This window comes from Numenius arquata, chromosome 2, assembly GCF_964106895.1.
Source record: "Numenius arquata chromosome 2, bNumArq3.hap1.1, whole genome shotgun sequence".
In the NCBI taxonomy this organism is placed as follows: Eukaryota; Metazoa; Chordata; class Aves; order Charadriiformes; family Scolopacidae; genus Numenius; species Numenius arquata.
This window is the reverse complement of record NC_133577.1, coordinates 33,914,364-33,939,305: the sequence shown is the minus strand read 5'-3', so window position 1 is coordinate 33,939,305 and position 24,942 is coordinate 33,914,364. Positions and strand designations below refer to the sequence as shown.

Here is a 24,942-nt window from a genome sequence, read left to right as displayed (position 1 = left end):
TCTGTCTCAGTCTATCAGACTATCTTGTAGCTTGTACGTTACACACGAAGGGGAGAACAGTGAATAATGACTGAAGAGCAGGAGATGGATATAAAATACTGGAATGTCCTTGGTCAACCTCTGGGGAATGCTGTTCAGTACTTATGCATCATTGTGAACCTTCATTTGTGTGCTGTTCAGTGCCTTAGGATAACTTTTTTAAAAAGCAAAAAAATGAAGTGAATAAATAATCATTCACTTCTCTTTTACTCACTGACACTTATTGGAAAAAAAAAAAATATTAAATGTATAACAAAGAGAAACAAGTCGTATCAGTTTCCTAGTGTGTCATTCAGCTTTGTAAAAGATTGCTCTATCTCTCTCCAAGGAAGCAGTGAGAGATGCTATTTTTGTATCTAGTTTAAAGTTGACTCCACACAAAGCTATCATATTTTGTTTCTTCTGTTTTTTAAAGGTTAGCCTTCTTTCAAAGCCATGCAAGTTTACCCAGCAATGTAAGTCAGTTCTGCTGAAAGCATAGCCTTAGGAAATTATGAAAATTTGAAGGCCATCTAAATACTGCAGGCTTCTTTTTCCTCTTTCTACAGGAAAGGACAGCCACATGATCAGTTTAGTTACTGCTACCAATTCTTCAACAGAGATCTGTTCATATGGTTCCAGTTACTTATTTTTATTTTTATTTTCTTCCTATTTCCAGTGCTGCAACGAAGGATGAGTACTTTCTAGGGGTCTTCTGAAACAATTGCTATTTCTAAAAGCCTTCTTCGGGCAGAGTGTTTGATGAAAGAGCCCTGTAGCCAGCCAATTGTTTGGCAATTAAAAGTATGGCCAGTTTTAATGATTTGAATGCTTTTTTTCTAATTTATTGCACTGGAAATCACAAGCTCTAGCAGATATCACAACTGAAAAATCACCCTTCTCTGAAGTTATTCTAATCCAAACTGACAATTGGACATAGACAAGTATTAGTGGAGTTTTATTCTCCAGCTATATATGACTTGCAGAAAGCTTTTCACTGAAACAGATGGAAATGCTGTTGATATTTATTTGAAGTGGATCATAGGATCAACAGCCATCAGTGTAACATTGACAAAAACCATCACTAAACCATGTCCCTCAGCACCATGCCTACCCATCTTTCAAATACCTCCAAGGATGATGATTCCACCACTTCCCTGGGCAGTCTGTTCCAATGCTTGACAACCCTTTCGGTGTAGAAATTTTTCCTAATATCCAGTCTAAACCCCGCCCTGGCACAGCTTGAGGCCATTTCCTCTTGCCCTATCGCTTGTTACTTGGAAGAAGAGACCACCCCCCACCTTGTTACAACCTCCTTTCAGGTAGTTGTAGAGAGTGATGAGGTCTCCCCTTGGCCTCCTTTTCTCCAGGCTAAACAGTCCCTCAGCCACTCCTCATAAGACTTGTTCTCCAGGCCCCTCACCAGCTCTGTTGCCCTTTTCTAGACTTGCTTTAGAATCAAAATGTCTTTCTTGTAGTGAGGGGCTCATATTCAGCCGGCAGTTGACCAACACCCCCAGGTCCTTTTTTGCCAGGCAGCTCTCCAGCCACTCTTGCATGGGGTTAATATTTCTTGAGTTCTTGGTTGATTTCTTGATTGAAGATTCAAATGAAATGTAGCAATGTCATCAGCAAGTTTCAGCTCAAGAAAATAAGAAAGAGTATGTGAAAGGGGAGACGGGACTTTGTGATTGTACTTTTAATTAACTGAAAAGTCTGTAGACTTAGTATTTTCTACCATGTAAAAATAAACAAGTGCTAATTCATATACTGAATAAAGATTAGACTTAGCAAATCTTTTGGCATGTGGAAAATAATGACAGCAAAATGCCCAACATCCTTTTAATTATTTAATATAATAAAATCAAACCCTGGAATAATAGTGACATCCCTATTTTTTTTTTTTCCCCTTACCCTCAGCTTTCTTTTTTCTAACCATTACTTTCTAGTGAGGAAACTTTTGTCAGCTCAGTAGATGTTCAGGTAGAAAAGGAATGCTATTTTACCATTAAAAATGGAGTGAATGAAAGCTGAGCTTTTAACATACGTCAGCATGAGAGAAAAATCAATTCTTTGTATTAACTAAAACAAAATTTTATTCCTTTCAGTTTAATTTCTTGTTTATAGTTTCTTCACAAATTGATGGCTGTTAGTGTCTTAAGAGAATTCAGTAAAATGAACAGTTGTGGCCCAGCGATGACACTTTTGCCGAGAACCTTTGACTGACTGCGGCCTAAAGTGCGGTATAGATATATTCAACAGTCCATAATACTTTAAATTACTGCCTTCCTATAAAATAAGACTACTTAGTAGATCTGCTGTCACTCTGTATGTTTATCTTAGTAATTGAATTAAGGTGCATTAATGTCTGGTTCTGTGAGCTGGTGCAGGAGCCTGCTCCATTCTGTTCCTTCCTGTGTTGCAAAGAGTTGTTTGAGGATTTTCTGTCATTTTTTCCCCCATGTTGGCCAATTGATTGCAGTGATGTTCCACTGGATGGGCAGAAAGCAAAATCTGGTCTGTCCAGACTGTGAGATGAAAGGAAGTACTTTACACTCAGATATGCAAGCCAGTTCACAATGGCTGCATTAATTTTTTTCTGAGTACTTCAGAGGAAAAAAAAATAATTACTATGGAAAATCAAGAATGCTAAAAACTGAGGAAAAAAAAAAGGGAAAAAAAAAAAGGCTTAAGGAGAGATAAATAAATATGGCTACCACACACTCCTGGTACATTTTTCTCCTGGGGCATCTCTAAGAACAGTTGAATAACATATCTATCTTATCTTTAAATATAGCCAGTATAGATGGCCCTTAGGCCATGCTTTCAAAACGACAATCCTTTATAAAAATGCTGTTACTAGAATTAAATATGCTGCCAGGCTGTTCATCGCCCCATACTGCAGCATAAGACCAGGAGACAAGAAAGTAAGTTTTAATAAATGTTTTGATGCTGCTGTCCTGTAACCTCAATCATCTTCTCCTTTTGTTTGCTTGCAGAATGTGTATGCTTTGTTAATGCACATCTTTTCTGTTCCTTAAAAGCAAATCAGATTTGTCAGAGCAAAACTGCTGTATGAACAGTCGAAAAAAAACCAATTTCCGTATTTGTAATCCCCTCTTTTGTTTTCTTTTACTACATTGGTTACTGTAAAAGCTGGATAGCTGGTGGATTAGATAAAAGAAACAAAAATGGAAACAAGACTGCTGGGTTTGGCAGTATGTTTTTGTAAACAAGTGACCTAAATTGAAGCAGAAATTCTGATGGGAAAAAGGAAGAGAACCAGAAGACTTGAAAATACAGCACAGAGCAGAGTCCCCACCAGATGGTATTTTTAATAAATTTATCAAGCGGATATAAAAAATGATAATGAACATTGAAAATAGGGAGTGGCAGACCCCCTTAGAGAGAAGGAACAGTATGGAACCTTCTGCACACTGCAATTAGTTAGAATCACTTTCTAATTAACCATTGTAGGGAAGACCATAGAGTTATATTAAAAACACACTAAGGCAGTTTCTGTGTGGTTGTTAAAGAGTTTGACTAATCAGTGTAACATCTTCTTAGGAGGTCACGGATTAGTGCAGAAAGCTAAATGTTAGAAGGTGTAGGATGATGCTCAGAGGGCACACAGGTAAAATATCGGATGAACTGAGCTGTACTGTTTTCAATTAATGCCTTACATAGCTCAGAGGGTCTCCGGAATATGCCACAGAGCCTCAACATGTACATTGATTTTGACACTTCGTCTTTCATTTGTTTTTTTTAACCAAGATTTTGGTAGCTTCCTCTTCCTACAGAAAGCAGCAATATATAGAAGATGCTTCGGTGCCTATATAAAATGGATACTCACAGAAGTTCCCTTACTCCCAGGGAAGAGGGGAAGGAAAGGAAGCCAAGGCAAACCTTATTTCAGTGCCAGTACTCTTAGTTTGCATTGTTAGTCTTTGCTTTATTCAGATTGTTCCCAGTGAAGTAATTCTAATGTCTACCACCTGCTCCCCCATAAGACTCTGGGAATTTCTGAATGTCTCTTTTCAGTAATAGGGAATTGAGGTTTCTAGAATAATTATATGGTGGATCTACTAATCTTTTATGAGCAAACAGAGATGATAGCACATTTAATAGTGCAGTAGATTTTTCAGAAACCGTTGTTTTTCCAGTGCTTGGATTATTACTTGGCAACAAGCTTGCACTTTTTTCTCCTGTGTGTTTCATGGTGTTTTGATTGGTTGATGATTTTCTTAAGATAATGCTCCTGACACCACTAGCACACTTAAAACACAGAATCCTACCTCTTCATGGAAAATTATCTCTTTTTTTGAGTGCTGGAGACTCTTACAATTAGCTCTGAAATTTCACATAGCTATATTTCAGCCACTTTCAGATATCGTAGTATATTGAATACATATTTTACAGACAATTATTAAAAGTATATAATTGTTATCAGTATGCAGTGGGCTTAAAATGGTACATTTGCATCTGTACTATACAATGTTTGTTTTCTTGTGAATATTCAAATATTGTCAGTTTTACCTCTTCTGTATTTCTGATTTTTTTTGTGTGCCATTCTTGTTTTCCCTTGTTTGTTCTTTTTCTGATTTTCAAAAATGTTTAGTATGAGGTATAGTGAATTTGGAAATTTTGTTAAATTGATCGTTGTCATTCAGATAATTTTTGATAACATTTCTTCCTCTCTTTTAAATTGCATTACCACACAGATTGGTTGTGCTTTATCAGAGGTTGACATGCAAAATCTTAGCTTTTTTTTTTTTTTTAATACAGCTTGTTCTGAAAGAATTTGTGTTACCATTTAGATAAAACTATCAGTACTTTTTAACATTTTCTCAAAAAAACCAAAATCTCAACAGGCGACCTTGATTTTTACATGTTCAGAAAGCACTGTTTTTCAGCCTTTTTAATATTAGTTTTTTGATTGAGGGAGAAAATAGAGAGAGTTTGAAAAGTTGAGGAGGTTAGGTAAAAACTGAGCTTTTTAGGAAAGTGCTGGACCTGACTAGAGCATCTTAAATAGCCCTTTTTTTTAACTGTTCATCTGTCATTTTGCTGGAAGGTGACTTTCAAAAAGCTTGGGATTCTCTCTGAATTACAAACAGAAAGGAAGTACTATACTTGATTAAATATTAACAAAGGGAAATAATGGGTGATTTCAAAAATAATTGTTGAAGCACTTGTAAAACAGTGCTGGAAAAATACTCTACGCACAAGAAAATACACCTCCTTACAATGTGCTCCCACAGGAGCTGCTCTTGTCTTGAACTTTGATGAAATTGCTGAAATTATGTCAATTCCTAACTATAGTATGAATTGTTTGATTTGAAAGGAAGGGGGAAACTACTTAGCATTGGATTTAAATCAGATTAAGCAGGACTAAGTATGTCCAAGAAGAGCATTCATCTCCTTGGAAAGAAACCAACACTAAAGTTACGTCCTTTGCTAAAGAATAGCAACTCCCAACACTACACTTCTTTTTATTGCCAAGTATGTAATGTTCCCCTGCTTCTAAACATCTATTATCCTACATCTAATTTGGTTTGTAACAGCAGTTTCCAAGCTAGAGTGTTCAGTTTTGGATGTACAAGGAGAAGGAAGAACTGAAGTTAGACGATGCTGACGCATGGACTGTAGTGTTGGATATGTCCACTGATTGCAAGAGGGGTTGTAGAGGTGAAGGAGAGTTCATTATAGATGTTGCAGCACAAGGTAGCAGTTTAGCATTGGCCTATGCAATTATAATTGTAGTCTTACATTTTTTTTTACTGAAACTCCCTTCCTTTTGTCATGATTTTCCCAGGAATGCTTTTACTAATTTGAAAATTCTTTGAGTTCCCTAACTTGCTCATTTTCCCTGTAATATTCAAGTAGCTGCATATAAGGTTAATGAAAGAAGGCAAATTTGATATTCTGCAGTAATACCTTTGACTTTCTTTGGCTTAGCAGGCCACTGCATGCTGGCATTTTTTATGGCTGCATATAGGATAGAAAAAAGAATTATCCAGCAAAGGTCCTTGATGAAATTAACATGGCAGGGGGGGAGAGGGAAAAGTACTGTGTAAGTCCATCAGTGTCTCCTGGAGGAAAATCATTGTCCTGGGTATTGGCCTTGCTTTTTTCAAGAGGATGAGGTTCTAAGTAGTTTCTTTCCTTTTGCTATTGGGACATCATAATGTTTTTTTTGTGGTATTCAGTTGTACCTTTTTCCTTTCTCTTGACTGAATGAGAAATACTTTTGTGCCCACTGTTCCATTTGTGTAGCAAACCTAGTGGTCTCTCCTTCCCTTTTGTAGTCCAATACTCATATTGAAGGAACATGTAAGTATTAAAAAGCATTTTCATTTTCTAAATTGTGGGGTGCAATTTCTGATAAGTCAGAGAGACTGTCAGAAGTACCAACAGGTATGTGTTGAGAATAGTCTCCTGAGCTGCGAGACTTCAAGCCCTGGTTTCGAAGACTTCGAGTCCTGATTTCTCACAGTCCAGATCAATGCTTTAAACTATGTCCCACTTACTTTTTCTCTATATCTTTTATTTTCTTCTTTTTTTTTTTTTTTTTTTTTTGGTGGTGGGGGAAGGGGAGGGAGGTTTCATCATGGGAACAGGAAGAAATTGTTTGAAAATTTCAAAAGTTTTGCTGGACAAGATTTTTTTTTTCCAGTTGTATTAAGGGTGCTTTTGGATAAAAATTATCCACTTGATTCTGCTTCATAGTTCATGTTAAATGAGAGTTAATTTCCTTGTGTCTATCATACTTTCATCCTTTTTTTTTTTAAATTTTTCCCAATTCTTTGCGAGAAGACCATTGGTATCTGAACTGTTTTCTGACTGTATGTCTTTTGTCTTTATGTTTTTAATTCGCAGTTCCCACTGAAAACGTTGCAACAATTGCAGATTGCGCCAGTGTGATTGAAGGTGTGAGTCGCAGTCGCAATGCCTTGTTGAACGGAGACACAAAAAACTACGACTGGGATTCTGGGTACACGTGCCATCAGCTTGGGAGCGGAGCTATTGTAGTACAGCTAGCACAGCCCTACATGATTGGATCAATACGGTAAGAGGGTTTCTTTTTCTGTAATTTAAGAGCTGAGCACAGTTATTTTCTTTAGAATATCTGACATTTGGAAACAGTGGTAATTAGGGGACTGGTTTGGTAGTTGTCATTTGTCTTCTTCAGTATAATGGGCATGTTAAAAATTAAATGTCTAAATTATATGTCGAGATAACAGCAGTGCGATTCTAGAAAATATTACATTTCAGAGGCGTAATAGTAGTAATAGTCAAATTGTAAGATTAAAGGTATATGCTTACATTAAAGTAGAAATTTAACTGCAACCTCACATGTGGTCAAAGTGGGTGCATTTCCTCATATGCACCTCATTGTGGAAACATAAATATTTATTGAAGAAAGGCATCATTTCGAGTCAGCCACGTTTCCTTTTCACTATACAATTAGTACCAGTTCTTACTTGAACATGGAGTGTATAATAAGGGTAAAATAACCTGAATATTTTTGGATTAATGAATGTGTTTAGATCTGGATTGAAGTTCGTTGGGCTATTTCTACAGTGAATGTCTGTATACGTATGAAAAGCAAACTTTTGGCTAATATAGAAACTTTGGAAATAGATTGGAGAGTGGGATTGTTCACAGGTAAAGACAAAAGTATTCTTGCCAACTTCAGACTGACTGTAGATCTTTGTTTGTTTGTTTCTTTTATGAAATTGGACATACAAAACCTTGTCTTAATGGCTTCCCATTCTTTGTAAATTTAGAGTATGTTGTCAGGGACTTAATTTGTATTCTCTGTGACAATGGAAAAAAAAAAAAAAACAGAAAGATTTCTGAAGTTAGAGTACCAGTGAGCAAAGACTGAAAGCCCAGGTGAGGTACTGACTCACAGCAGAGACCAAGAGACCATGCACATAGGTCAGCATTGGTAGGAACTAGCTCATGCCATCCGCTGGTTAGAGTTGCCTCTTCAAACTGACTGACGAGCAAGTGACACTCAAAAGCTCTTTTATAACTGCCAATTTCTGTTGTGTGTTTCGGTTTTGGCTTGTGGCATTGTTATGATGGTTATAACTCTTTGAAGATGAAGTTTAAAATCAGACATCCAGGCACATCTCTAAGCTAATAAGAGTACTGTTTTGTCTGTATACAAGCTATAGATGTTATGCATAATGCAAGTCCAGGATTGTTCTCACTGTGCGAAACAACTTGAATAAATATAGTTGGCAGCTTTCCACACTCAACGTTTTATGCTTTTGAGTTTGGTGTTTTTAATGTTCAGTTAAGTATTGCATCTCAAGTAGAAAATCAGGAAGACACAGTACTCAGATTTCTTAAAAGAGGTAATTGAAAATGTAATTACATCATTTTCATGCCACTTTAAACTTAAATTTAAGTAGCAGCAGAAGCTTTGGCCACATAAAGAAGAGAAGAACATATTAACTAAAAGCATAGTTCCTCAGTTTATAGCCTCTGTCTTCGTATCTTACTGTTCTCTGCTGTGTTTCAATTGGAGAATCACACCAATTTTCAAGATGGTGCAAAACATTGACTTTCCTATATCAAATACTGTGCTAGAGTTTATTCTTGAGCAGATGATTTTTAATAAGTCTTTTTTTTTTTATTAACTAGTGCTACGTGAACTAGACTGTACAGTTGCCAAGAAATGATAGTTGTATAATCAGCAAGTGTGTAGTGCAGATTAAAAAAAAACAAACCAAACATTACGTAATTTAAAACTAATAAACACTTAATGATTTATGTGGTATTGCATCGTACAGATTTATAGGGTCAGAATCTCAACTTTCATTGTCAGCTTTCCTGCATGTATAGTACAAACAAGATGAACAGCTTGCCTTAAAAGAAAACAATAATAAACATCATCTTCTAGGGTATCTTCTGACAGAGGAGACTACCTGCATTGCCTAGAGACAAAAATGCTAGCACTATGTCATCTTGCCTTTTTGTGTTCTGTCTAGAAGAACAAGTGTTTTGAGTTGCAGCCGTGTCTGTTGCAGATAATAACCAGACAAGGGGAAGATGCCCCTTTGAGTGGGGAACTGAGGTTTCACTATGTGGCAGCTACAGCTTTGGCAAACAACGGTCTAGAACGTGTCCCGTACTGTGCAATGCTAAAGATGGTGACAATGGTCTCTTTATTTAGTGCCAGGAAATCTGAGTGGTACAGAAATCAAATTACATATAAACATAAATTACAGCAAAAACTCTTAATATTTCATCTTGATGAAAGCAAGAGATTTTTTTGAACAGAACGTCTTCCACAACTGATTGAACTGTATTAATTGCCTGATTTCCTGCGGTTTGCTTCCTTGAAAACTCCCTTGATCTCACCCTCCCACGTAACAGAAAAAAAATTTCCAGGAATATTTTCTTTAGTCTGGTTGTACACCGTGACTGCAGAATGACATGAATTGCTCTGCCCCCAGAAACTGAGTCATTAGACCTGTGGGTTTGGATTCTAAATGAATCATTAGGAATTAAAGTTCATATCTTTTAAGTTCAGAGACATGAATGTGCCATTGAATGTATTTGTATCAGAGAGAGTAAATATAAGAGCCTTTGAAAAAAGGGTAGTAGCTGCTTTTAGTCTATAGAAATCAGAATATTGCTGGAGAGAGCATCCAAGTCAGAATGTGTTACCATGGCAACTAAATTCTGAGTATGATAAAAGCAGAACTTCTCTTGGTACTCAAATATGCATTAGAAATGCATAGAGAGCTTTATGTTTCAGGAGTCTATCTTGCATGCATGCTTTCTGCAAAAGTAATTCCATTGTCTTAGAATCTTAGAACCATTCAGGTTGGAAGGGACTCGAGGAAGACATCTAGCTCAGCCTGTTCCTCAAAGGAGGGTCAGCTATGAAGAAAGACCATCCTACTCAAGACTTTATTCAGTCAGGCCTTGAAAACCTCCAAGGAAGGAAATTCCATCTAGAACACTGTCTTTTCTTTTTTCCCTTTTGCATCTCGGTAAAGAGCCTGGCTTGGTCTTTTCGATAACCTCAGGTATTGAAAAGTGCTGTTTGGTTCCTCCCTGACCCCAAGCCTTCTTAGCCTAAACAACTCAATTTTTTCAGCCTCTTGCACAGTGTGTGTGCTCCAACCTTCCGACTGTCTTGATGATCCTCTGCTGGACTTCCTCAATCTGTCAATGCTGTATTTGGGTCCAATGTGGGATGCAGTATGCTGAGTGTGATCTAACAAGTGTCAAGTAAAGGGAAGTAATCTGTTTCCCTTGTTTCTGCTGGCTCAGTTCCTGTTACCACAGCTCCATATGGTGCTAGCCTTTGTTACTGAGAAAGCACACAGGTGACTGTGGCATCTTCTGTTCAACATGACTTCCATGACCTTTTTAGCACAGCGAGTCAGACTTGTACCATTTACTACTGCCATGGATTAGTCTGTATGAGGTACAGCATTTTGCTTTTGATTTTGTTGAATTTCATGAGATTTTTTTTTTTTCCCCGTGTCCTTAGTCTTCCCAGAGGCTGGCAGTCAGTCCTTCTGAATGGCAGCCTACTCTTGAGTGCATCGATTGCACCCCACAGTGTGCTGTCATCCACAAGCTTGATGAGGGCTCAGTCCGTCTCCTTGTCCAGGTTGTTGATAAAGATATTAAACAGGGTAAGTCCCAGAGCAGACTGAAGGAACTCTTCTTGCATACAGTCTCTGGGTGGATGACAAGCTGTTAATCACTACCTGTTGAACTAAGCAATCTGGCCAATTCTTACCCGTGTTGTAGTCTACCCGTCTAAACTGTAACATCCCCAACTTGGTCTCCGATAACACCCTTGTTTCTATGTTGAAACCTTGTTAATATCAAATACTTCTTCAGGTATTGGTATATAAATTTGGAACACTTGAATTTGACATCAAAATTTACTCAGAAATTCTGAAACAGATGTAAGGATAGTCTGTGCTCAATAGTATTTTCTACTAGAAAATACCTAGAAAACATTTTATTTTAAAATAATTTAAATATTGCCTTTTAGATTATAGACATTAAAACATTTTTTTAATTAAGAGGTTTATTCTTTTATTAAGACTCCTACATGGAACAATTTACAAGATGCTTGGAATAGTTAACAGCGAAAATATGTTACTTTAGGTGGTTTTTCCACATTGTTGCCTGTCTGGACAGACAATAACCTTGCTATTTTTCCTCTCTGAAAAGCCCTTATCAATGACAGAAAAACTATTATATTTAACTAGGAACAGAAAGACAGCAATTGATATGTTTAACATAGTAAACATAATTTAACTTTTAAATAGCTAAAACTTTAATATTGAAAAGACTGACATAAAATGTTAGCTCTCTGCCTAACTTTTCCTGCATTTATCTGGAATAGAAATATAATACTATTATGCTACAATCCTTGGCTGATAACTTCATAGTTGGGTTTTTTCTATGAATTTCCAAAAAAAGAAAGAAAAAAAAGAACAGGATTTGTTGTAGTGTATGTGGTGGAGGGAGGCAAAATTCTTCTGTACCATAGTGAGTTTCATGTTAAAATAAATAGAAATATTTTGCTTCTTTGTAAAAGTAGATTAACCACTTATCCCAGTTTAATCTATTTGAAGACTTTATTGCTAATATGAATAGGTGATAGCCAGCTGGTTTGCTTTTCATATTCAGAGTAATTCTTAAATTAATAAACAGTATCAGTTAGCTTTAATGTGTTTTTTTGTTTGCTTATACCACTATCATATACATCTCTTATGCTTTCTAATTTTCCATACCACTTCTGCTTATGAAGGTTTTCTTTCTTTGCTGTTCGTTTTCTGGGCTTGCCTAACTTGAGAATGAAATCATAACTCAGAATAAATGATCTTATAAGCACACAGCAAATATGTAGGAATTTTGTCTCCTTTGTAGGATCCTGAAGAAAGATTGGTTTCTTGCAAGATAACTACTGAAACATAAATATATGTAGAAAATGAAAGGGCATTTAGACAACCAGAGGCAAAAATGCAAAGACAATTGTATAAAAATACTCTTTCCATACAGTTTGGGGTTTTCCCCATCTGTCAACAAGTGTCGCTACCTCATGTTTTAATTTCTGTCTTCGGGGTTTCTATTAAGTATGCAAGTAGTTTCTCAACACAGTATTGTCATTTACAATGTATGTGGTAACCGCAGACTTTGTAGTATTCAGGAAGCGGGTATCATCCTGTCAGATGCACGACTATTATTGTTTGGTATTCTGTTAACAGCTTGAGTAGATGTAGTTATAATGCAGTCTGAACTAAACAGTGACAATCTCTTTTTCAGAAATCTAGGAATAAAAGCAAGCAGAGACAGTACAAAATGCTTGTATAAATGCAGAACAATCAATCATAGGGAAACACGTGACATTTAGGGAAATACTGTTAAAAAAAGTACTGCAGCGTCTTTTGATGTAACACATAGCTGATATCATCAGGTTCTCAAACCTGGAAGGTGAAATTTTATTTATATTTGAGAAGCTTTTATTTTATAAAATGAGGCATTTTCGACATGTGATGTAAACAACAGTACCATATTAAATGATTAATTGGCTTAGACTTTAGATACCCAAAGAAGTGGCATATGAGAAATATGTTTAAATCTCAGAATGTTGCAGGGAATGAGCCAAATAAAATTTCATTTCACTTTTCCTTCTTAATCCTGAGGGTAAGATTTACAAATAAGAGCTAATTTAGCTTTTTATTCTAATATGGAAAGTCCTAGGAACATGGACAATTTTGCTATAAACAGATGCATTGCCAATGAGTATACTTCTGACTTTTAAGTGGAATGTTCTCCTTCCTGTCACTTAAAGTCCATCTTAGCAAAACATAACTTCTCTAGAAATGTTTAGCCTGGTAGTTTGCCTGGAATGTGTTTCAAAGATTACTGTACCTGGCATAAAAAGTGGCCTTTGTGCCCAGTGTACACTGTTGAATATTCATGGAATCACCTGGAAGTTTTTTGCTGCTTATCCAGAAAGGCATTTATGCAGAATAAATTCCAGTAAGTTCTGTCATCAGTTTCCCTCCTGAAACAGCTACTGCAGGAGGGCGAAGAAAGAACTTGCTTTCTTTCACAAGTCCCAAAGAAACAAAAATCTACATTTAGCATTCATGCTAAGTCACTTTGGGAAAGATTCTGCCAACTTTAATTCACTCATTGTTTGGTTTGTAATAATTCCAAGCCATATGCTTTTTAAAACCTATTTAACTTTGGCTAGGTTGCTTTGGGAGACAGTAATTATACACAGTCTTAAAAGGAATACATATGTCCTGTTAGCCTTTTGCTCTAAAGTCGAGCCAGTTGTGTTTTAATCACAGTATTGTTAGTTGAAATTACAGTCACCAGTCTGCTTCTGATATTGAAACTCTTGATCATAGCTTTGAAAACACGGATCAAGGGAACAACATTGAGCCCCCATGATGAAAAGGATCCTATTGAAAAGCATAATTAGCAACATTTTAATAACCTTTTAAAAGGAAAAGAAATTTACATATGTTTTTGCTTTTCCCTTTTTTTATTATTTAGAAGACTTGGTTTAAATATGGGTGTTAAATTGATTCAGGGTCTGTTGATTATTAGTAGTTACCAAATCCAGGAATTTAATCTATAAACTTCTTTTAATTTTTTTTTTTTAACAAAAAAAATGCATTTCATTCAGTTTCTTCAGTATTTGGAGACCTTCAATGGGGAGGATCTGATGAAGCAGGGGGAGAGAGTTTAGAGTTGGGTGGTTTTGTTTTGGGGTGTGGGTTTTTTTTAATTCTTTCATTATGCCACAGGCAACTATTTTTATATTTTATTAAGTCAGGTCTGAAATTTTTTACTTTGCAAATAATCAGTATTAATATGTGCTAAAAGGCTTCTGTTAAAAGTTTTATTTTAGCTTCTTAAAGCTATTTTCATAGCTTATTATTTTTGATAATATTAATGAACTGGTTTCAGTTGAGAGCATCTAGGGAGTTTATTTTAAATCTGCTTGTCCACACCCAATTCTACTTTGAATGCTGGGTTTCCAAAGCGGGAAATAAAGAGCTAAACCAGATTGTTTTGAAAAGAAGGTAATAGCACTGGTTTTTTAGGGCAAAGATACAGACACATGTGTCCTTAATAACCAAATTCTGAAGACTGTCTTCTGCCTGGGACAGCATCTCTCTGCAAGAGGAAGGATTCTGCATTCAGCATCTGGCTAGGTCATTTTCCCCCTCTAACAGTATTTTTTTTTTAAATGTTAAAAGTGAGCAATAATTTTTGCAGTTATATTCCTCCCAGCAGAGATAATAGCTGAAAGCAAAAAAAAAAACTTTCTGAACTGAAAGAAAGGAATTTATAATATAAAACTTGGGCACTCTTCTGAAAGATGGTTGAAGAGAGACAGCTTGAAGCTCTGTGCTTGGGAAAGTCTGTAGTGTGGCATAGGTTCCTTTTCTTTTTATATATGTCTCAGCTATTTTCATTGACAATCAATGGATCCTTATCTATCGCACTTTGAAAAATGTGGATCTGTGGAAGTTCTTCCTCACAGCTGGAGAAAGAACTCGGGTTAGCTGTATTACCTGGCTTTCACAATTCTCTGGACATGTCACTGTAGTGATTCTCATAGAATAGAATATTTCAGTTGGAGGAGACCTACAACAATCATCTAGGTCATCATTGCAGTTACAGCTATTTTGGGTAGCTACCTGTGCTTTGGTTATTTGACTACAGCAGGTTCATTTGCTTCTGTAACAAGTAGTCAGATTTAAGTGGTAATCCTAGTAAGTGTTAGCTAACTTTGACAAGAAACTGAGGGTGAAGAGACAGCAGCAGTTCGTAACAGCCAATATATTGCAGCAGAGTATTTGTTTTCCATTGGTGTATTGAGTAAATGTTCAGAGAATAAGACAAGAACAAAATCAGCAAAACATAATTTTCCATGACAGAAATAATGTGGATTGTTCACTTACAATATTGCTATTCAAAAATCGCCTCCAGTCACCTTGAACTCAAATTGAAAAGATTTTTGAAATTTTGGTTTTGATATCCCATTTGCCATTGAGTTTATATGAAAACAGTAGCATCAGCAGTTATTTTTTCTAAACTGTGCCCTGCTAATCAGTGGAATGACACCTGCCAATGGTTTTATGTAAAATGTAGACAAAACCGCTTCTATTAGTTGAAATATGGACAGCATTTAACTGCTTCTAAAGAAGAAATTGCAGGAGTGTCTGCCTCTGTTCTGGCCAGTCCATTGCCCCTTTAATTTGTGTAAATACCCTCTTGTATTTGTGAATGCTTCATTGGAAAAAAGGATGCTTTGTATTGGTTCACAAACATGCTGGATAGATTTTAGTGTGTGTATTTTTTTGCTAACGAAGGCATTCTGTGCTGGCTATTTTTCTTAATTATACATATCTCAACCCCATCCAGTGAGGAGGAGAGAAGGGGGGCAAGGTTCTTGTCTGTGGTTAATACATATGCTTAAAAATAAAATTAAATTGAGGAACGATGTCGAGGTTTCAAATATCTCTTACAACAGGAAGATAATCCCCATATAAAGAGAAGGAGTAGAAAGAATACGTTTGCCAGATGTTTTTTGAGAATGAGTGTGGAATTTTTTTCTTCTCTCTTTTTAGCAATTTGGTCAACAATTCTGTGACTTTTTCCTCATATTATGATGAACTAGAACTGGTAATTACCATTTTCCTACTTGCTTTTTAAAAAAATATTTCTGATATATTTACCAAAAAAAAAGATAATACAGCTAAGAAGACAGTACAATCTTTTTAGTCACCAGAATCTTTTTTCTTTCCCCTCTTAAACTGACCTTTCCAAACAGATCTTTGATTCAGGTTTAAAGCAGGCAATGCCACATGCCAAATATATTATTGACTTTCAAATAAATTAAAAGTAATTGGACAAGTGTAATAGATTAATGTTAGTAAGGTGGTTATTGTAAGTCAGTAAGCCTATTTCTGACCTAGGATAATAAGAGTAGAGACTCTCAAGTTTGAGATGACAGAAACGGTAAAGATCTTGGTCAGTGTTAGAGGCACATTCCAAAACAAACAGTTAAATTTAAAAACAATTAAGAGGAGGAAATGAAGGACTGAAAAACTTGGTTTAATGTTTATTTTACTTATCGCTCAACAATTTCTTCATACTTAGGTTGCTACTTTGGGACTGTGATGACCGGAGCTACAGCTACTACATTGAGGTTTCAACGAATCAGCAGCAGTGGACTATGGTGGCTGATCGCACAAAAATTTCCTGCAAGTGAGTTTAATTTTTTCCACTTATTTGCACAACCAGAACTGGAAAACGTTTTTTTAAACTTTTTTAAACTTTTAAACTTTTTTTAAATGTTTTTTACTTACATGGGTAACTTCTTGACTGTGAAAAGAATGGTCATTACATAACCTGTGGATTACTAACGCTAGACCGTTGTAAATGCAACTTTAGAAGGTAACAGCTTCTAGTGTGACTGTCTAGACTTTCAAACCAGAATAAAGTTCTCAAGATCCACATTAGTACCAGATCTTGAAACAATCAGTTTGATTGCTCATTCTCAGAAGCAGCCTGCCTACCATACCCTTGGTTTTGTGATTGCTGAAAGTTAAACCATGTTTCTCTGGAGTTCATGTGTTTATTGTGACTCTGATGTCAAATCACCCCTCCTTGAGAAACAAGGTAGGAGAGGAAAGAGACCACGCTTAATCAAATGCATTTTACCCTTATCAAATCACATAAAAGCATTGCATGGTATTTGAAGGTAATAGGGAGAGTGAGAGTGGGGAGCAAACCAGTTACCTAAGCTTGACTTTGTTCAAAAGTAGAGTACCTCAACTATATGCGTTGGCCACTGTGCTTTTGAACAGGATGCTTCCATAGAAAAAACATGCTTATTAAAAAGAGAGAAAAAAAGAGAAAAAACTGTTTCATTTCAATTTGTATATTTTAGTCGGGAGTCATGAATACTCTCCACATGTATATTCTCCATGGGCTCTGTTATTATTGGGTCTGCTGATAAAATGCATTTTTCTAGTATGCAAGAGTAATTCAGTGTCGATAGCCTTCTTAAACCATTTCATAATTCTAATTCCAAGTAAAGAATGATGCAGATACTTATCACAGCACTGAAAATATAGGCTGCAAATTTATATGTTACATATCCAGAAACCAGGTATGCTCAGCATTCAGTGAATATTGATAGGACATGATCTCCTGGCTGCTCCTTGGGGAAGCTCAGACTTATAAAAATGTCATTTCCCTCCTTTTCCCCAAGTCAGTTTCCCGTAAGATATGCTTTCTTTCCTGGGACAAAATTGAAGTCATCAGCTTGTATGGGGACAGCCCTCATCCAGCCTGTATTTGTGCCAACCAAAACAAAATTTATTTTACAAATTCAGAGATGTATCTCAGTTTGTCGCATCAGGTAAGAGAGCTATTCAGTCCTTTCTAGCAACACTGCGGATACACGTTTTCCTAAAGTTTACATTCCATCTCTTACCAAATAGTGCAATTCGAACGTGTTACAATGTGGTCTAGATGTGTTGGTGAAGGAGAAGTTGATAGGTCCTTTCACTGTCTATAAAGGGCAGGGGACTGATGAGCAGAACCCGTGTTCTGCTTGCAGGTCTGGAGAAAGGAGTTCTCAAAGGCATCTCAGCATAATAGATAGAATTCATCTTTTTATCTGCCTCCAGCAGTGGGAGCACTAAAAGACTGAAACCATAAAAAAGAGAGAGAGAAGCTCAGAATCAGAATCTTTTTGCATTTTTTCCTTGTACATGTTGATACTAATAGCCTGTAACAGTCAAAACAAGCACTGGCTTAAGTATGCACAGTGCAGGTGTAACTGCTGGTTGACTGCCCATTCAAGTATCTACTTACCATGTTCAAACCATGCTTTTCTTTTTTTATAAAACCTTAACCTTGGACAAGTATAGGTGCATCCCTGAAATAAAGATAGCTGCCTTCTCATGGTATACTTCAAGATCTTGGTTCAAAACTTAGGTGCTCTGGAAATTCTCAAAGCTGTGGCTGCAGGAGCTATTTTCATGTGGAATAGATAAATGTTTTTTGTCTTACTTCTTGCTCTGACAGACATGCATCCAGCTAGCAAAATCCCAGTCTTCAATCATGAAATTTACAGATTTACAGTATCCAAGCACTGTCTGCAACTATTTTACTGAGAAATACTGAAAAGTGTTACTGTGACCTAAAAAGCCATATTCTTAGTGCTGAAAACCCGTTGAACGTAGAATGGAGTAGACCTCGCCATTCAGTGACTCATGCACTCAGTGAAGGCCCTCATTTAAAATTCTTGGGCAAGATTTCAATGGTGATGGTAAAGTCTTAATGAAGAAAAGAAAATTGAACTAGTCACTGGTAGGAATATGTGAAGAACTGACTTTTTTGGTCTAGTTTCTATTAGTTTAAAAAAAAAAAAGCATCTCAAAACAAATTGAAAACGTTTTTTTTGACATGAAAACAAACACGTTTCACTTTATGTAATTTTAACAACAAACAGGACATGAATAGTTGGATTTTAACCAAAATTACCAGATGGTGTAGTAAAGCAGAGGTGATAACAGTTTGTCTGGTTTACTGTCATAGTGTAACAGTAAAGATACTCCTGCAGGATGCAAGAGATTTTTAATTCCACCCTCCCCATCTCTGTTCTTCCCCTTAGCAGGAATACATTGGTATTTTATACAAACAGCACAGCTCCAACAGAGAGAAATCTATCTCTAAATGCACTTTAGTCTAGTGATTCAGGCACTCCCCAAGGAAAAGCAAGAATCAAACTCGTGAACTGTGCCTGGGTTTGACTCATCATCAGGTTCAGGCAGACAGTTAAAGATTACCACATTTACCAATTTGCCTTTACCAAACTTCAGCATAACGGGGTGGAAGCAACAGTAGCCTCATCTCTTCATTCTCCACATGTTTATGAATGCCTGTACCCCTCTCTCGCCTGGAAGAAATTAAACAAATCTTTTGCTAATGTGATCAAATTTTGCAACTATTTTTTTGTCTCAGCCAAATCCTACTTTTTTTGATGAATACTTTGACATCCCAGCCTGAAAAGAACTAATCTTGTATTGGTATAATGTCATCGCTTAGGCTTATGTATCTTTGTCTAAGAAAATGAAAAGTGGATATGTCCTTGCATGGGACTATGATCGCCTGTTTGACTACAAGTACCTCTCAGAGTCAACTAAGTCAACTAAGAATCATATGTGTATTTGTGTGAGGCTGAAATATGAATTCTTCCCAGAAAGTATACTCCAAATTATGTCTGTTTGTCTTGGAAGTTCTGGAGATGTGAGTGCAGTCTAGGTGATGATAAGGTCTTGAAATCCTGAGTTTACTCATTCTGGCTTTAGTTCTGTGTTTAATATACTGCAGTAGACTCCAGAAAAATAACTCCCTTGCTTTTCTGTGTACGATATGCTGCCTTAACAAAGGAAACTGGATGGAGTTAAAACTTGGGAAAATTTCACAGGGGCTCACATTTCAAGAGACGGAATACTTGCAATGAGAAAATTTACTTTGCTAGTAATTCTCTCTATTCACTTTCCTGTCTTAAAGACATGTGGATAAGAGTTGTTTCCTTTGCTGTTCGCTGCCTGCTTTCTGTCTGCCCAGTCTTTCTGTGGAGTTACAATCCTCTGTGAAAGTCATTAGCGTGCTGTCTTGCAAGTGTCCTATGAGGTCTCCAAATAATTTTGCTGAATCTCTGTCACAAGGGGTAGGATGAACCATAAAGGTAGCATAGACCTCAACAGACACCTTTGATGACCAGTAAGTGGCAAACAAAACGATAAGAAAGAAAATTAAATTATGTTTAAATAGCATATATTGGTTTTGGCAGCCTACTGAAGCATGAACTTCCCCTTTAAACTATCAGTATGCTGCTTTGAGTTGCTTTAATGGTATTTTTAATGTAGTATTTTGTGTAAATTAATAATTCAGTGCTCAAAGCCAGGAACTGACAGGCTACTCCTAACCTCCTCTTCTCCTGGTTTTAAAAGGCCGAAGACACAAACTGGATGTCTGTTACCTTCACAGGGGAAGCTTGCATAGTTTCTCTAAGTGGAAGGCAATTAATGCATACTGGTTGTGTAATTGTCAATTTTCAAATGCTCTGTGGAGGCTATTTTTTTTTCTTTTCCACAATAAGCTGTTTTTCTCTACCCAGTATGACAGTAATGAAAAACAGTCATGTCCCGTTCTATTTTTTAAAACATTTATGATAAATGGGCTTGAGCGTGTTAGTGTTGAACCTGCACTTGTTAGAAGAATTTGCTGACAGAGTCTGAAAGTCAAATGAAGAACAGAAAATACCAAAGGTCAGTAGGAGTCAGACCTCAGAGTTAATGATGCTTTTGATAAAATAAACCCTGTAAAGACAAATATGAAACAGGCTATCGTGACAATTATCAACTCGGTATCATTCTTTAAAGTTCTCGTGTAGTTATTGTGAAATGATCTAATCCATTGGCAGCAGACTTACCATGTTCAATTCCCCTGTAGGAAAAAAGGATCTAATACTCTGATAGAATTTGAGAGACAATAAATATTATTTACCGATGGGCAGTTCTAAGGCAATTGGTATCAACTGTCTATATGGCTGGTTTGGGACAGTTTTATGATTTTCTTGTGGGAGGCATGACTTCATTTTCAGAAGTTTTATATCGTATTACATTTTTTCTTTTTTTCTTTTTTTTTTTTCCTCCTCCTTCTGGACTCTTGTTTGTTATTCAGAGTATACTGCTATGCTAAATGTTTAAAAACTTCTCAACTTAATGTCACATTTCCATTGCTTATTATCTTTTTTGTTATATAATAGCTATTAACTTTGAGGTTTACTGCTCTTCTCCAGTGTTTCCTATTTCTATCCTATGATGTACTATGTGCATTTCCAGTTTTCAGGCACTGCTGTATTTCCTTTGATGATAAATCACAGGTAAAGAATACCTATAGAGATCTTGATCATGCACTTAACAGTTCTAAAACACTTTTTAGATGTACAGAAGAGTGTTTTTCATGTTGTCTAAGGACTTCACGTGAGAAAATACTTCTGCTTTACACAATCTTAGTGGCAAACTAAATTGTGGATTTTTTTTCCTGGGTATACTTTTGTGAAACCAGGCTAATCTCTGTCATGATGTGATTTTATTCTTTTGCTATACAGATAATGCTTGAAGTGTGTGAATACCTTGCCTTGTAACTGCACATGGCACATTATGTGCTATATGTGTAGTTCCTTTTACTTAGCCACAAACATAGCAGCTTTTTTCTCCTGTCCTCATCTAGTTCCTCCACTCTGTGATCCCATTTCTAGAATTCCCTTGCATCCATTTTCATCCATCCTTCTCCTTAACCACTTCCACAGGACTGTTTTCTCTCACAATAAAACATCTTGAACATTTCTCAGCCCTCTTTTTTTTCCAACTGCCTGTATGCTCACATAGCTTTTTCTGTTGCTTCCCATCAGTATTGCATGCATCTCCTATCCTGTCATACCTAGAATGAGAAAATAATATTTTTCCTAATTTTTGTATAATCTTTAATTCTGTCTCTGGCGGACTGGAACAGGATAAAAGGAACTGCTCCTTGTATCTGTTGTGTCAAACAGGGTATTTTGACCACACTTCATCCTATTTTACATGAAGTTAATTTCACAGCAAACCTGTTCTTGTCCCTCTTCTGTCAAACAGAGTATATTGTGACCGCGATTCATCCTGTTTCACATGAAGCAAATTTCACAGCAACCCTGTGAAATCCAAATGCCTCCTCCAGAGTTGCCGAACTCAGCGTAGCCACATTCATACAATACAAAGATGAAATGTATTTAGGCGAGATGTCTGGGAAATTGCTACATTGTTAAGCTCAATTTCAAGTCTCACTTCAGAAAAATAAACTGAGGGTTCTCATTAATCTGTTCATTATGCCACTAGTAATGCCTACTGGAGCAAGTCAGACAGATATAAAGGGTCATTTTGTGTAATTATTGAGCTTAAAAGCCCTGAACGATAGAGGCATTGAAGTACATATTTTGCCTTGTGTTTATATGCTCACATTTTGAAAGATTCTAATAAAGCAAAAGAAGAAAGAGGCACAGCTTCACAGATCTGCCTTATTAAGCACGAAGAATTAAGATTTCACAGAGAGAAACCAGAGTTGTATTCCATTTCAGAGCGTTAGGAGCCTCTCAGAAGTGTGAAAACTCCGCATCTAACATTTCATTTGCTAGCTTTTATTTTAGCTGAGTCTAGTTAGATTGAAAAAAGATCTAGCTCCTTTTAAGTTATGTGTCTTAGCAGCGGTTCAGGATCACAAGAAGGTTTTCAGATAGTTAATTTGTCTTCTCTTTTTTCCACTTCTACCCTTCAATTCCTTGTGGTTGCTTTTCAGCCACAAATATGCGTGGATCTTTTGAATGAGCCTTGAACAGAGCAGCAAGGAGTTGCAAACTGCAGTGTCTTAGTCTCCCTTGAACGATTTGCTGTACACTTATTGCAGCTCTGCGTGTGCCATATGCATCGAAGTTTTGTTTTGCTCTGCTTTGCCTTGTGACTGGCGTGTTCTCAGCTCCTCTCCATGCACATTACTGTGAGGAGAGTGAAGAAAACACCCCAGTAACTCTGGCATCAATTTGGATGTTAGCTCAGTTCTGCCTCGGAGAAAATAAGCAATACCAAATAATACCCATAGTATCACTGTCTGTTTCTTTTAGGTATTGGATTTTTCTCCCATGCTGTCAAAGACTTGAATGTCTCTTCGGAGGCCTGTAAAAATTGTCGAGCTAACAATATAAATAGATGTATGTTTTATTACTTTGTAATATATCATCTAGAAAAAACACATTGTGGTGGTGTTGGATTGGGGGGCGGGGAGGAAATTTGAAATAATAAGTATCCCAAAGTGTATCATTAATATACACAAATAGCTTTATAAAAGAAAAACTCTTAAGGGTCAGGCTGTGCTGATGAAACTGAATTACATTTGTTCTTTTCTGGGTTGGAGGAAATATGCGGAGAGAGGACTTTAAACTCCTAGCCATCAAAAGTGAAATCCTAGGAAGTTCTCCAAACCCATAGTGTTCTCTAGGATTGGGTAACTTGGTCCCTATGTTACTGAATCTCTTTCCACTTTCACTGGTTTTTTGGTTGTTGGTTTTTTGAAATATTTCAAACAATAACATAAATCCTGAAGAAATTAATATGCGTTACTCTTCCAGGAGCAAATAATCAACTTCTGCTAGTCTGTTGATCATGCTTTACAATAAGCTCTGGTTTTCTACTGCTCTTGGATAAATAACAGGAAGGTCATATTGACTTTTCATGGTAAAAAATTCAGTTTGAATGCATTTGTGAGCGCTCTGGTTTAGAATTTTGTTCAAAATACATAGTGGTAATTAAGTATGTGTAAAATATCTGTTGCATAGTCTTTTTAAATTAAAAAAGCAAACATTCCTTTCCTTTCATGATTATTTTTATTCATTATTATAATTATTTTGTAATTATTATTATTTATTATTACATTGGAGTTTCAATAGAAATTAAACTTCCCAATGGCTTTGCCTTTTTGATTCTTGTCATGTGACTTTCTATAGCTTCTGTGATAAAATAGCAAACTTTCAAGTTGTTCTTATTACAAGAGATTACATTTTAAGTATAAACTAATTCTTAGTCTTACAGATAACCACCGCTGCTTCTGTAAGCGCTAGACAAAGGAGGAGTTTTCAGTAAATGTGTTTCCTTCAGCTTTGAAGAGGGAAAAGACAGTACTGAAGGAGAGAGAGACTGCCTTCATGTTTTATCAACCCCCTCAACATGTTTCTGATATTCAGATCTTTTTTATTTATTCTTTTTCTGATTGTCTTACTTTCTGGGTTGATATTCATAAAGCGTCTTTGGTTTCAACATGTAGAGATTCGCTTTCCATGTTGTGAAAGTGGATGGGATTCTATCTGGTTTCTGGCTGCTGCACTCATTCTTGCACCAGCCATTCTTTCATCTCTACATTCATCTTTGCATCTGCTTATCCCAATTGAACGTGAGCGAGGCCAGCTGCTGTCAGAATCACTGATATTGTGCTACCTTGTAAGTCTTTTAAATCACCATGATGACATGCCATGGTGCTTTCATCAGAAGCTGTTGCTGTCATTCATCTATCTGAGACGTGGCCTTCCTGTAGATTTCTTGCCTGCTGTTTTGGTGCCTGTGACTTTAAAAAATATATTTATCCAACATACAGTTGCAGTTGATTTGTCAAATTTGTATAAATTGAACACATTTAATTTAGAAGTTATCAGTGCAAAGTCACGGGCTAGTTAATGTTGTGGTTTTGGCCAAATTGGCCAATGACAACCAGCAGATGCTCTCCCCTCACCTTTTGCTCCCAGGAAAGGAGGAAGAGAGATAAAGAGATTTACGAGTTTAGAAGGAGCTAAACTACTTTAATGAAATATTAATAATAAAATAAAAAGAAAATTATGAAATAGATGCAATATATATAAAGCCGTATCAAGCTCCCAGGATGATATCACCAGCAGGCACTGGGGAAGTCCCAGACTGGACTCAGCGATGGACGGGAACCAGATTCCAGCTCTGGAGTCAGGAAGACACGGATCGGGATCAAAGGCAGATGAACAGGCAGGGTCCTCTTCGGACGTCGGCCATTGAAGAAAGAGACTGACCCTTTGATCCCTCAGGTTTTATACTGAGCATGGGGCAGATGGGATGGAATACCCCCGCTGGTCACGTTTGGGTCCCCTGTCCTGTCCGCTCCTCCCCACAGCTGGGACCCTTCTATGCTTTTTCTGTTTCCGACCCTCCAATGGGGCAAATAACAAAATTGGCTGACCTTGGTTGTTATAGCAATAAGTATAAGCAA

General features: G+C 36.6%; 1 protein-coding gene across 1 annotated transcript in view; it reads left to right on the top strand.

Annotated features, from left to right (window-relative positions):
- The window catches only part of BTBD9 (BTB domain containing 9), a 122,449-nt gene that overhangs the window by 77,306 nt on the left and 20,201 nt on the right, over positions 1–24,942 (top strand). The window contains exons 9-10 of the mRNA XM_074166452.1: positions 6,898–7,087; positions 16,201–16,308. Coding sequence (XP_074022553.1) covers positions 6,898–7,087; positions 16,201–16,308 — 298 coding nt within the window. The remainder of the gene's footprint in view (positions 1–6,897; positions 7,088–16,200; positions 16,309–24,942) is intronic.